General features: G+C 38.4%; 1 protein-coding gene across 2 annotated transcripts in view; it reads left to right on the top strand.

Moving 5' to 3' along the window:
- Positions 1-11,658, top strand: part of LOC124776408 (nascent polypeptide-associated complex subunit alpha, muscle-specific form) — a 69,496-nt gene extending 57,838 nt beyond the window's left edge. The window contains exons 6-7 of one of the 2 annotated variants that reach the window (XM_047251391.1): positions 3,637-4,545; positions 10,105-11,658. In XM_047251391.1, the coding sequence (XP_047107347.1) occupies positions 3,637-4,545; positions 10,105-10,166 (971 nt within the window). In that variant the 3' untranslated portion in view covers positions 10,167-11,658. The remainder of the gene's footprint in view (positions 1-3,636; positions 4,546-10,104) is intronic. The other variant, XM_047251392.1, reaches the window with a different exon arrangement.
- The last annotated feature ends 3,028 nt before the right edge of the window (positions 11,659-14,686 follow it).

Genomic DNA, 14,686 nt, shown 5'->3' with positions numbered 1-14,686 from the left:
CCCATTCTTTTTCTCTCCTCTTGCCACAGTCTCTTTATTTGTCACTTGCAGTCTGCTGTCTTTCTCTTCAACCACAGTTGCTCCTCTCCACATATGTCCTTGGGGATTCCTTGCTGTGGGTTTCGATGTCTTGATTGGGAAACCTATATATGGTCTCCACTTATCTCTTTTTCTCTTTTTAATTTCCATTCTCTCTCTCTCTCTCTCTCTCTCTCTCTCTCTCTCTCTCTGCCACTTTCTCTCTACCACCCCACCATCACTGTCTCCTCTCTCTTCCTCTGTCACTGTCTCTCTGCTACTCTATTTTAGTGCAAAAAAGTGTGAATATGTTATATGTTCACATGCCAAAATTTTTGATGAGGATTGAGGCAGCTGGTCCCCCACAGTCAGAGTCTTTTAAAGGGGAGCATAATCACCTTTTTTGTACTTCAACAGGAGCAGTTTTCTGCTGGTTCTTTTCTTTTGTGTGCTACAGTGGGATATGTTGCTTATATAAAATGAATTCTGTAGATCAGTAAAGTTTTAACAGTTTATTTATATACATAAACACATTTACATACTCTGAACACACAAACAATAAATAAGTATGCATACTATAAGGTTAAAACAAAATCATCTCCCATCCAACGCAAGTTCGTGTCACACTATTTTACATAAAAATGCACAACATATTTAGGCTACACCTACAGTACACCACAATATGCAATGTTTAATTTGCAGGTACAAAGAATTTCGTACAACAGAATCATTTTTGTATGGTGCTTATGCTGCCAGGTGGCACTGTCGAATAATTTTCAGGCCAAAAAATCCTTTATAGACATAAAGTGCCCGTTATACAGAGGCCTTGTGCCACAAAATTTTATTGGTTAAAAAACAGTCACTAAAAACATAGTTCAGTGACATCAGAACCTTGCGATGGCTCCAGAACTCTCAACATGTGTTCACTGTGCCAGTGAAAACTACATTTATGCCTCATGCAGATATTATGTGCATAAGTATGGTAACTTTTGAATCTTTGGATTTCAGTAATGGGTTATGATGCTGTAAAAAGTTTCAAAATTTCCGAAGATAATGAGTACATATAGTAAAGATATCAGTGATTTGCCATGAATAGAAATTAAAGAAGCGGCCACCAGCACAAATTGGTACTTTTGGTACCCAGAAATCATGTTCCTTTTTTTTTGGGGGGGGGGGGGGGGGTCGCTCAGTAAGTGCTGATGAACAAATGTTGCTTTTATAATCCATCTAAGGCCCACCTTAGACCAGACATAATGCAAAAGAACCAGCAAATTTTCACAATTTACCTGGGCTGGAGGAACTCTGTAATGTTTGCATGTTGACTTCGTGTTGTGGGATAGACACAGTATGCCTATTCTTCCAACACAAATGATCGCTAGGCCAAGGGCTATCCAAAACACTATCAGTAGACCCTAAGATATAATTCTCCTCCTCCCCCTCCTCCTCCTCCTCCTGCCCCACCTGAGAAGTTGCACTTTCACACACAGCTTTTTGTAACATATTGGTACCATGTACTGTTCTGCACCAAGCAACAATAAAAGAGAACAAATAGTTTTAGTCTCTAGAATAAGAGCTTGAGTGGAATATTTGCTTGTTTGAAAACTTGAAACAGTTTTTTTTTTTCTGATATAGTCTTTGATTGTTTCTTCTTTTGGCTCCATTTAAGTGTTTTGTAAAGGATTGTTTCACTTGAGCAGCAGCACCAGTGAAAAGAGTACTCTTCTGATCTAAGATGTTTCTTGACATTATCTTTCTTTTCCCACCTGTGAGGTTTCAGAGCCCTCATATATACACACACACAAAGATGATGTGACTTACCAAATGAAAGTGCTGGCACATCGATAGACACACAAACATACACACAAAATTGAAGCTTTCGCAACAAACTGTTGCCTCATCAGGAAAGAGGGAAGGAGAGGGAAAGACGAAAGGAAGTGGGGTTTAAGGGAGTGGGTAAGGAGTCATTCCAATCCCGGGAGCAGAAAGACTTACCTTAGGGGGAAAAAAGGACGGGTATACACTCGCGCGCACACACACACACACACACACACACACACACACACACACATATATCCATCCACACATATACAGACACAAGCAGATAGTTCCACATGTGCTGTGAGCCTTACTTTGAATAGATCCAGTTTGCATCATGTGTAAAACTTACTTTAAATTCAAAGAAAACAAGTGCTGCTCATGTCCAATCTTAAATAAGAAGAATCACAATAATGAATGGTAAATGAAGTCACTTTCATTAGCTCTGAAAGGGAGATAATTAATAAAATGCTACCCAGGTTGTAATGTAGGCAGATAGCATTATATACCCAGTTTGATAATTACAAAATCTGCAGAACATTGAGTTTGAATATGTTGCATAGAAGCCATGATTACCATATTTCAGAAACCTTTCGTGGGCCATGCGACTCACACTTTGCAAAGATACAGATAGAACCGAAAATATAATTAGAGTGGAAGTAGAACCGAAAATAATGATAGTTCCACTTCACCGGAAGACTCTTGGTGTGGTTGTTATAATGGAGACAGTACAACGTAAAAAGGTGACCACAAGTGTTAACAAACGAGAACTTCGAATGCATGATACATGAGGAGCTGTGCAGTAGGAACAAGCACCACCTCCCTATCACAGATCAGCCAGGTTACACCCATATTCTCTATGTCTGCAAGAGCAGAATTGACACATGGACCACTGAGCCTCCCTGGTATTGTGAAATTCACACTAAAACCCCGTGACTGACCAGGATTAGTTTCCTCATTCATTTCAAAACAAGGAAAGAAATTAACAGACTATGCACAATGCAGGGCAAAGCAGAGTGCACAAAGCATTTGGTAATGGCTACCGCAAAGTTTCTTGTTGAGGTTGGCAATGTCATAAACAATATAGTTCGGGCCCAACCTGTATCTTATGGAATCATAGTTCAAAACACATTTCACCCAAAAGTGCCATGTTACATTGTCTGTAATTTTCAGTTGTGCCAACTTCAGCTAACAGACGAATGTGCAAGTTTCATTGTTGTAAAACATTAAGTCCAACAGCTGAATCCTACATTGCCATACACAGTGTGTATCCTAAAGAGACAATTCAACCATCCACTGTTTGATGTGTGGCCAGAGCATAAGTTAGGAGCGCACTGATACGTCATTGCTTTCGTTCATAGGTGCACCTCTTTATTTTGCAGATGGGTTCTTACACACATTCTCTTTCCAAATTGGGCTTTGCAGGTGTTGTGTAATACCAGTATATGAAAATTGGTTACTTTTTCGATATTTAGATACAGAATATAACCTATTTCAGACTCTCTGATAAAATAGTTCGTCTGGATACAGTTCACTGTGAAATAGGATTTATTACATAAATTCACATTTTGAGGCAGAATTCCCATCCCTATTTGCATTTATTACAAATGCGAATTTTTCAGGTCCCTAGTTAGACATGTTCTGTTAAGTTGTTGAATGAGACAGAGGCCCAACAAAAACAGCTTCTTATCAAATGATCTACATCAGCTGTCTATAGTTAAGCATTTTCTCCTTGCTTTACCTTTAAACTTGTGCTATAATGTATCTTCATGCAAATATATTCATTTTTCTTGGCTATTTCAGGGAATGCATTGTTCACAGGTTATCCAGGCAAAGATGTGGGAGTTGCAGAAAGGTGGAGTCCTGGTTGTGAAGACCGTTCTGAAAAGGATCAACGAAGGCCTCAGCTTGTAGAGTCAGACAAAACAGATATGCCTGAAATAGTTCCTGTGGTTACGGGACCTGTGGGTGGCCGAAGGCCAGGAGGTGTTGGACGCGGAAAAACCTCGAACCCCCCTGGTTTACAAACGTTACCCAGAGGCCGTGGACCAAGTGCCGTTGTGCCTGAAAAAGGACTGCCTGGTGCAAGACAGCCACGTCCCAGTGATGGAAGCGGAGTCAGTATAGGTCCGCAGCAACAACAACCACAACAGCAGCCTCAACAACAACAGCAGCAGCAGCAACAGCCCCAGCAACAGCAGCAGCCACCTCAGCAGCAACCTGGGCAGCCGCCTCTACAGGATAATCGCAAAGTCTTCACTGTACCAGCAGTCACTGCTGCAGATGTTGTTCATGTGGCTCCATACCCTCCCAGCACTAGTCCGCAGTACCTCCCAAATGGTGCATCAAGAGTGCCAGATGCAACGACTGGTGCTGTGCCCTACCAGCCAGCTGCTGGTGCAACAACTGCCGGTTTTGTGCCAACTGGCCACTTTGCAGGCCTTCACAGGTCTGGAACTGTGTTCCCAGGATTCAGCAGCTACTCATTAAGACCGACATTTCCATTCTCGCACAATGGTGAGCTGGTGTATCAGTATCATGGACCTCAGACGCCGCCACCTCCTCCACCACACCCCACAACGTTTCTTCCAACTCCAGTTGTGTACTCCAGTGTCATGCCACCACCCAAAGTATCCTGTTACAACTGTGGAAGCCAAAACCACCATGCAGCTGACTGCAAAGAGGCTACGATAGAGGAGATAACTAAACCAAGTAAGTATAATCAGTTGTCCTCTCTTTGGTACAATAGCTGTAGTATTGAGAGCTTGAATTTATTCTCGCTGTTGACAAAGAGAGGGCAGTAGTTGTATAAGGGCAGCCTAGCAGACAGCTACACAAAACCAACTTAACAGTAGAAACATTAGGCTTTCAGATCTGTGTGTCACTTTAGAGTGGAGTGAAATGAACATACTTTTTTGATACCTTCAACTTCTCACAAAATATCTGCTGCGGAGAGTCATTGTTTGCTAGTGGAAGCATATGGAGAACATGCTCTGTCGAAATAACATGCAGAGACTGTTTCAACGATTCAAAGAAAAGGATAAGAATCAGTGACAAAATATGTCCTGGTCGGTGTGGTGTACCATATGTCGCTACGTATGGTAAATGTTTAATGCTTGAATGCTATGAGGCACAGTTACTCAATTTGATTCACACACATAAATACAGGTACCAACAATATGCTCCGAGACATGACAAATTCATTCTGTTTCATAAGTGCCAAACCACATGTTACAAACCAAGTGAAGGAAACCTTGAGTGGACTTTAATGGGATGTCTTACTCCACCCACAAAATATAACAGACACCACCCCTTCTGATTACCATTTGTTTTGGTCCATGCAACAGGGCCTTTATGAACAACACTTCACATCTTTTAATTATCTCAAAAACTGGCTTCATGAGTGGATCACCTCAAAAAACTTCATTATTTTTATTGGAGAATCCATTTGTTACCTGAAAATTGGAAAAAGATTACAGCTGATGAAGGACACTACTACAAGTAAATTGTTTTATGCCATTCTTTTAAAATAAACGTGGTTTTTGTCGAACAAACAGCGAGAATTAATCAAGTACCCAGTAGCAGCAATAAATCTCTCTAAAATGTGTGCGGAGTGTAATTAACTTCATGTATATGTGCCTACCTGCAATACTGAATTTATGCATCCTGAAGATAAATGATGGTCATAAATATATAAAGTTCAGTTAGTTTGTATTTCTGCTTTATAGACTTATTTGAAGTACTCAGTGGTGGCCATAAGTTACAACTTTTCTGTTATCTGCTTCCCATTCTTCAGCATTCCTCCACATTGGTTACCAAACTAGCTCATTACTTTAGGTTTTCATATGAAGTTTCTAAATTGGCTTCAGTGGTAAGCTAGAGTGGGCCTTGTTGCATGTGTGTCATTTACAAAAATACTAGCTACACCCTTATAAATATTGTAAACACTGTTACAAATTTATTACATTCTACACGGTCTAATTGAATCACAAATGAATAAGTTTAACAATGCAGATAATCAATGTATGACAATGTAATGTAATTGGACATATGAAAAACTACCCCCCCCCCCCCCCCCCAAATAGCAGCAGGTGAACACACACATAAAAGAACATTCTTTTGTGTGTGTTCTCCTTCCACTGCTTAGTGAGTGTGTTTTTTTTCTGTCGAATTAAATGAATAAGCTTCTTATTTCTCTACCCATCATTGTTGAGTGACAGGCAGCAATTACATTATTCACTCAAGTTGCACGATACCATAAGATTCAACATTAATCCGTTACACTTGTGTTCATTGTGTTACCTGTTGAATGTTAAAAAATTGGTAATTGGCATTTTGTTGCCGGCCACGGTGGCCGAGCGGTTCTAGGCATTTCAATCCGGAACCACGCAGCTGCTACGGTCGCAGGTTCGAATCCTGCCTTGGGCATGGATGTGTGAGATGTCCTTAGGTTAGTTAGGTTTAAGTAGTTCTAAGTTTAGTGGACTGATGACCTTGACTGTTAAATCCCAGAGTGCTTAGAGCCATTTGATTTTAGTATTTTGTTAAATCTGAGTTGGTAAACAGGGAGTGGAAATGACAACATACTGACTCGCCTTTCATTTAGATTTTCTTGTCTATTACTAGTAAAGATAATCACTCCTTTTGCCTTTCTCCTCCACGCCTTTCAACTTTTCTCTTCCTCTATCTTTAGGCAAGGAGCTGTCACATTAATTAAGAAATCTTTTTACATATGCTCACTGATTCACAGCACTATATATCATGTCCATATACATTTTTCAACTGTTTCGTGTGTGTGTGTGTGTGTGTGTGTGTGTGTGTGTGTGTGTGTGCGCACGTGCACGCGCGCATGCCGTTTTCACCTTCTACATCTTCACCTGCTTCTCTCAGAGTGGAAGTTTATGGGAAAACAGTGGAATAGTAGAGATCAAATTGAATAAAACTTATGTGTCGTTAACAAAAATAATCCATTTTTCAACATATAATTGGATGGATAAAAAGATCTTCTCCCCAAATTATGGCAGGAGAAAAAACACAAAAGTTATGGAAATGTGCAAGCTTTTGAAGCCAGTGATTCCTTCTTTTGGCAGAAGGGTTGAGGGTAAGGAATAGGGATGAAGGAAAAGGGCTAGTGAGGTTTAGGAAATAGGGAAGCTGTGGAAAAGTTACCCAGAACTTCAGGTCAGGGGAGACCACCAGGCAGGATGAGAAGCAAAGGCTGACTCCTAACCTGGGATTCTTACATAACAAGCTGACTTATGGAAGTGAATATTATAATCCACACTGTACTGAATCAGAGTTCAGCAGTGATATCCAGTGATATGTATGTTAATGGCAATTTCAATTAACACCATTTACAGTCATCTTCTCAAGCAGCCATAGGCTGATCACTTGTGAAATTTTGTTAAGTTAGTGTCAATTATGCTGTTACTAAAAAGCTTGAAACCGGAACATCTCAACATGCTCTCCTTTAAATTTACAGAATTTTATGTTCATCAATAAATTGTTTTTGCTTTGGTCACTGATTAAGACAATGAATTTCCTTCAACATATGACTATGCACTTTCACCCAGCAACACATAAATTAACCTGTTTCACATTACACAGAATACCCATCCACACCTCTACTATTTTGATACTGGTAATAATTGCACTTTATTGAAACTTTTATAACTGTAATAGGTAGCGCGAAATCTTGAACAAATGAGTTAATGTATTTCACTTTAAAGAGAAAAGGTAAACAGAAAAAGAAGTGAAGTAATAGTCACCAAACAGTAAAACACATACAGTGCTTCATGGGAATAACTGTTCACTGAAAGTGTGTTGTGGAGTTGTTGGCTCATCTTTTTTCTTCCTGGTGTCAGCCAGCCACAGTCAGCTGCTATGTTGTTTTAACATCTTCTACATCTTTTTCCTTATTTAGTCTAAGTTGTAATCTTGACATGATACCATATTTTCGTGCTTCAGTGTGGGTACACACAAGGTTGCAGCAGTTGTGGCGAAGGCTAATCAAAGACTGTGTTTCATTGGTAGGACACTTACAAAATGTAACAGATTTAGTAAAGAGACTGCCTACACTAAGCTTGTCCGTCCTCGTTGTGAATACTGCTGCGTTGTGTGGGATCCTTACCTGATAGGATTGACGGAGTACATTGAGAAAGTCCAAAGAAGGTTAACACATTTTGTATTATCGCGAAATATGAGAGAGAGTGTCACCGAAATGATACAGGATTTGGGTGGACATCATTGAAACAAAGGTGTTTTTCATTGCGGCAGAATCTTCTCACGAAGTTTCAAACACCGACTTCCTCCTCAGACCTGGAATTCTCAGGGAATTTTTTTCCAAGTTTGAGCATCCACCCTTATGGAATCAATCCAGTAATATGGGTCACCCTGAAAGAATGTTGTTCAGATGTGCCCATTAAATTGGCAGATTTGTTGTTGTATCAATGCAGACCATCCAACATGTCTACGAGGGATACTGTAACACTGGCAGTCATGTAAAACAGTGTCAGAACAGTGGTTATAAAAAGACGCAAACTTACAGGGACAGGAAAGGAGTGTCACATCTTATAAGTGACACTTGATTTCAAACCCATCAGGCATTGGTGCTGTTGTTGAATGCAAGTCCACCTCAGCTAATTTCCAAGTGAACATTATGAAGGTAACAGCAATCAGTAGACATTTGGTGATGGGTATCTCAAGGAAGGCCATTAATCACAGAGGCACATAAAGCTGCACATCTGCAGTGGGCAAATCAATACATAGTCTGGCAGTACGTGACTGGAGGTATGTGGTGTGGTCCTATGAGTCACAATTTTGCCTCCTTTTCAGATGATGTGAGACTGGTGAGTGCACCGATGACCCAATGAGCTGCTTAACCCACAATGTGTGGAGAATGTAGTTCAGGCCAAAGGTGCTTTTGTGACGTTTTAGGGGTCTTTTTCGTGCCATGACATGGGTCCAGTCATTCAGCTTGCCTTGCGCGCTAACCGAGGTCTTATTTCAGTGTTCTCGATGATCTGGTATTGCCGTTTCTTCCACATCATTGTGCTGATCATGCTGTGGATAATGCCATCTTTTGGGATGACAACAACTGCACATATATGTTCCTGCCTGATTTGATGAAAACCCAAACACCCTACCACACCTCAACGGGCCAACTTAAATCACATGACCTTATTACTCCTGTAGAAAATACCTGGAACTATTTCAAATAGCGGGTGAAATTCAGCAATCGGCAGTTCCACATTTTGGTCACTGTGCAGTATCTAATCGTCAGTGAGTGAGTGGCTTCAGCTCAATATAGCATACCTGAAGAAACTCAATGAAATTAGCTAGAGACATTGTCACAGTGTGTGACGTCTCCTGGAAGTGACTAATTTTTTGTCCAATATGCTTAGTAAGATTATGACTCGGATTTGGATAACTTTGTAACTTGTCTATGTAATGTGGTGGTTTCAGACATAAGAAAACCAAAACTTTTGTGTCCCTTGGTTGTTTTCATAGTACACATTCTAGAAACACAGAGAATACATATGCAGAATTGATCTTTACCTTCCCAGGCGATAAACGGATGGCCATGACTTACCTTCAGGACGCAAAATTCTTAGTATATTAGGTAAAAACACTTAAAAGCCCTGGCTTTTGAAACATGTATGTTCCTGCCTCAGCTATGAAAGAGGAATTGGTTGGAAAGGAGGGGCTGGTCACATAGGCCCTAAGTTGTGTGTGATCCACATATTGTCCAAATGAAACTGAAGACCTGTCCGTCTCAGGAAATGGCAAAATATTCCTCAAGAACTAATGAATACCTTATTGAAGCCATAACGTACATGTGGTGACAGAACATAATAGAGGGGCAATAGTTATGATTTCATTATCTGTTACAGCTATTTAACCCTGATCATGTAGAAAACTATAACAGAGCAAATGCAAAGACAGTGTTGCTTGAAGTTTTTCAAAATATTTTCAGTAAGTGAAATACACTGAGTGATGATTATGAAAGATGACACAACACCAAGTAAAAATATGACCCTGCTGTTAGTAACAGAACATAAATGTACAAAATACGTGATGCAGAGTTTCCTCAACTGACTCATCCATTATTTATAGCAGAGGTGATGCAACCATTTTTAATTAAAAATGCATAAAGTCAAAATTTTTAATTCTAAATTAAGTGAAAAGAAGATGCAAGAAACCACAGGAGGCAGCATTGTTTCCATCGTGACATTTCTGACGATAATATTTACACCTCCTTTTTATTTTCAGGCCAGTATCGTCTGGATTATGCTCCATATCAGAAACAAGCTGAATGTTCGACTGAGAAGTGACCCTCACGGCACAAGCTGGTACAGGCGTTTTCTCCTGGTGAGTCCTGTCACACATACCCACGTCACCTGCGCTCTTACTTGTACTGGCGGCTTCTACATGCTGTGCGCTCAAAGGGTAGGAACAGTTCCTAAAATTTTCAAAGAGCTGCACCCTACTCCATTCATGGAAAGTGTGTCTTTTTGAAGTTGTGTGATTCACAGCAATTCGATTAAAATTGCTTCCATGATCGATAGCTCGGGGGAATGATCACGTCCTTTTGAACCCCATTGTATTGTAATATATTAAAGATGCTGTACAAATGTTTGTGTAAATGTAAAGTATCAGTTACCACGGCATATGAAATGTCAGTCACTTTTTTATTCTATTTTTGTTTCAATGCCAACTGAAAATGTGTGCATCCAGTACCAACCATGTTCCAGAGAACCTGAAAAACCTGTGTGTATCTATAAGTAGGTGGAAATGGAAAACTGTCCATTTTGATTATTTTTATTGTTTGTCATCTAGAAGGTGTAAAGTTCAGTGGATTACTTTAGATAACCATTGAAGGCGTAGAATTGCTCTTTTGTCTCCCCTGTGATTAAAGATTATTGTAAAATGTATTTCTTATTTTTTAACTGTGTTATTTCGTACAGTTTTATTATGCCTAGGCAGTTTAACAATGGCATTTTTACTATTCTGCTGAAAAAATACATTATTTTTAAATCGTACAATAGTAGTTTGTACGAAAAATATTTGACATTTATTATTTTGAATTTTATTTTGTAATCAAGTATGGCTCTGAATTTTGTGATACTATGAATTATTGTATGAAATAGTAATTTATTGTTACAGTGTAAAATTTCTGTACAAATTCACTGAATGGCAGTCCACAATTTGTGTTGTTAACATCTCCACACTCAAACAAAATGAACTACATACATCAGTGCCACAGATATGACAGGCCATTATGAGCTGATCATTCTAGTGCCGTGCCTTTTGGTAACGTAATTTTGATTCAGTAGATGCATCACAGACTACTGTTTAGTCCATGTAACATGTATGTGTGATATAGATCAAAACCTTGTTTTAGTTATAGATTCTATTTATTTATTAAAAATTATTTAAGTCCATTGTAAAGTGTTGCTTGGTGTACTGTACAAAACAAAAAAAGTATTGTTTTATAATTTAAATTGTTGATTGTGAAACTGTATGAGAAGGGACTGGCAATAATTGTTATTGATATTAACTTCCATTTATATATATGTCATGCAGCAGTTTGTTGTATCGTTGGTACTTGGATGCATTGTGTGTAATTTATGGGCTAGCTGTGCCTCTTGTACATAACAAAAATGTAAAAATGCAAACTAGTGTAAGATTGTTTTTGAATAATGTGATCTGTACATACATATACAAATTATATATATATATTATATTATAAATATATGCAGTTATGTCATAAAAATTGAAATATATTTGTAAATTCAGTTGTAATGAATGCATTGAAACATTTTACCACTGTATAAAAAAAAAAAGAAAAAAAATATTGCAATAAATAACTGTAAAACTCCGAATGACTGTATTCTGATTGCTGTTTCGCCAGTATTTGGTGTTTTGTGAATCTGTTTTCACATTCTGTTCATATTGTAAACCTGAGCTGCAAAATTCTCAAATATTAGCAGTTGACAAATAATATCCAACATTTACAAAGGCAGAAGTATGTGGGTAAAAGTGTACATGTCTACAAAATTACTTTTCCTTCCGCACTCTTAACTTCATTGCAGCAATTTCTTCTGTAATATCTTTTATTATTATGTTGATCACACAACTTGCATTAATTTTAAAGTTTAATATAATATATTTATAATGTTTCTATACATGTGAGGATAGAATTTACCCTGCATACCAAGGAATAGATTGTTGTAGTTACAAATCTTCACCCCAAAAGGGTGCTGAAAAAGGCATGGTGTATTGTAAAGAAAGATCTCTTACATGTTGGTAATCAGCTGAATATTAAGTAGACAACACAGGAATTGTTTCATACACCACACACAAATATAAAAAAATACGTGAATAACAAGTCTAAAGTACAGAACATTAAATTGCAGCAAATGTGACTCGGTGTGGTGTGCAGAGTGCTGCAGAACTGAAATCTAACTGGTAATTGTTAATAAGAGACATTCTTAAACGTGAAGTTCAAAGCCATGAAGACCTTTCTGTTGCAATCTCAGAAGGTGAGTATTTGTTATGTGCTCCATCTTTCACCCCAAACTTTACATTCACTATTCCTTCCCTGCCATCCTTTTTGTTTCAGTTTGTGATTAGCTTATTTTAATATTGTTATTGAAATATTATTATTCCTCTGCCTTTTGTCATTACTGTAATTTCTTTTAATGCTTTCCTAGTTTTGCATTCCGTTTTCTTCCAATACGTAGGTCAGTTTCTGTTGAATGTCTACATCTACATCTACATCTACATCTACATTGATACTCCGCAAGCCACCCAACGGTGTCGTTAGTATTAGTCTTTCATCTGGCACATTATTTAATGCTAAAATATGTATGATGTCTTTCCTGTTCACACTTTCTACTTTGCCGTAAACACTTTATTTAGAAAGTTTCCCCAATGGTCATATCTTTGTCGAACTCATATATTAGATCCATGCAAGACTATGTTGTCATTAACTGCTTGTCCAAGGCAGATCCTACACCATCAAAGACAGAACAACTTAAAAAACCAAGCTTGTTGTTTACTAACGTGTATTATCTTCCATAGTTTTTTAAGCTGGAGTGACTGGCACTTAACTGACTGAGCATATGGACACAGAAGAACAGTCCAGTACCTACATCCTTAACATACTTTACAGCGTAACTCACGGGGCACCTTCATGCCTACTATATTGTGGGAGCATTTTGATTCTGTTATCTGGTATTAGTACTCCAAAGATGGTAACTTGCTTTTCAAACATTTTTTGCATCCTGTCATCCTCTTGGATTTAACCTCCATTAAACTCTTCTTCAATTGTAGTATTTTTTGATTGATAATATTTCATTATTCACTCTCTTTTTTTGCCTTCATATTTGCCGCTCTCTCTCTCTCTTGTATTGGTCTTTTTCCATCTCCTTTCTTACTTCCCATTTAGTCATTTGCACTATTCATTCCAATTCTCTTTTCCCTTAATACATCTCACTCCATCCTATTATCTTTGGACTGAAGCTGACCCAGTTCTGTGAAACATATTACAATCTGCTATTCCCCTTACACCTCCCCCTTCAGCTTTGTTTCCCCCTCATCATAACTGGAGGGGGGTTCTCAACCTGGTGTTGGCCCCTCTCCCAGATCTATCTCTCTTAGGCCCCTGGAGAAGAAATTGACAGCTCCAAAAGCGAGGTAACTTTTATCTCTATCAGCAGTACTGGAATTACACCTCCTAAATGTAAATTCTGGCTAGCCACTCTCTCCTTATAATGTTGTTTTTATTAGAACTTGCATATCAAGTTACAGAATAATATAAGTTGCTTTAATACAACTCATATTTATGAAGTTCTTTGATCACAACCTCTTAAATTTATGACATTGTAGTTGAGCTTCATTTCTGTTATGTAATACAGTTAGTAGCTTCCTAAAATGATCTGACTGGCTTCAATAACAGTACAGTTCATTACAGTTTATTACTCAATTTATTTGTATTGGATTTTCTTGCTTTCTACACCCATCTCCAAATTCTGTGATTACAAGAACATATGTATTTCCATATGGTTTGCCAGAATATCATACCATTACACGATAGTTCCCAATATATTATTCCGAAGATAAAGAGTGGAAATTATATCTCTAGAAACCCGGAACTTCCGCGAGAGGTGGAACATGCTGCAAACCACTTAGTAATTAGGAACTTACTTCGCCTGTGAATATCTTTACACAAAAATTTGAAAAAATAGAGGAAACTGGTAGTTTCACTTGTATTTTTTTAATGAATACATATGTCACTAATATAACATTCCAAATTATCTTTCTACTTTACAAAGGCCACTAAGGTGTTTCTCATGTCTAGAGAACCAGGAAACATCTCTTCCACCTGGTTTTCACTATCTAGATGCACACAAAACACATTACAATCGATGTTCTCTCAATCAAAAAAAGACAGGAAATGTGCAGAATGGCAGCACAAGCAGTCAACCAGGCAACTCAAATAGGAGGAAATAATTGCCCAGCACAAACACATGCCCATATTTAATCTTCTCAAATTTCCATAGAGAACACATGCGAGCACGAAGCTGCCTAACACATACTGAGCATTAGTTCACCATTCAGACACTTGGATGGCTGCATGTTGTATTCCAGCCTGGCCATTTTGGACAGATCCCATTGTAAGCCGGAAATATCAATCGTTCCGGCCACAGGCTACAGCCACCATGCACCCCTTACCTCAGGCAGAATCATCCTAGGAAACCAGCCACATATATTTTATCACTTTAATTTCAATTACATTTTATAATTGCAGCTTCAATCTAATGACATTCAACGGTGAGTGAAGTATTGG

The sequence above is a fragment of the Schistocerca piceifrons genome, chromosome 2 (genome assembly GCF_021461385.2).
Source record: "Schistocerca piceifrons isolate TAMUIC-IGC-003096 chromosome 2, iqSchPice1.1, whole genome shotgun sequence".
Classification (NCBI taxonomy): domain Eukaryota; kingdom Metazoa; phylum Arthropoda; class Insecta; order Orthoptera; family Acrididae; genus Schistocerca; species Schistocerca piceifrons.
This window is presented reverse-complemented; position numbering and strand designations above follow the sequence as displayed.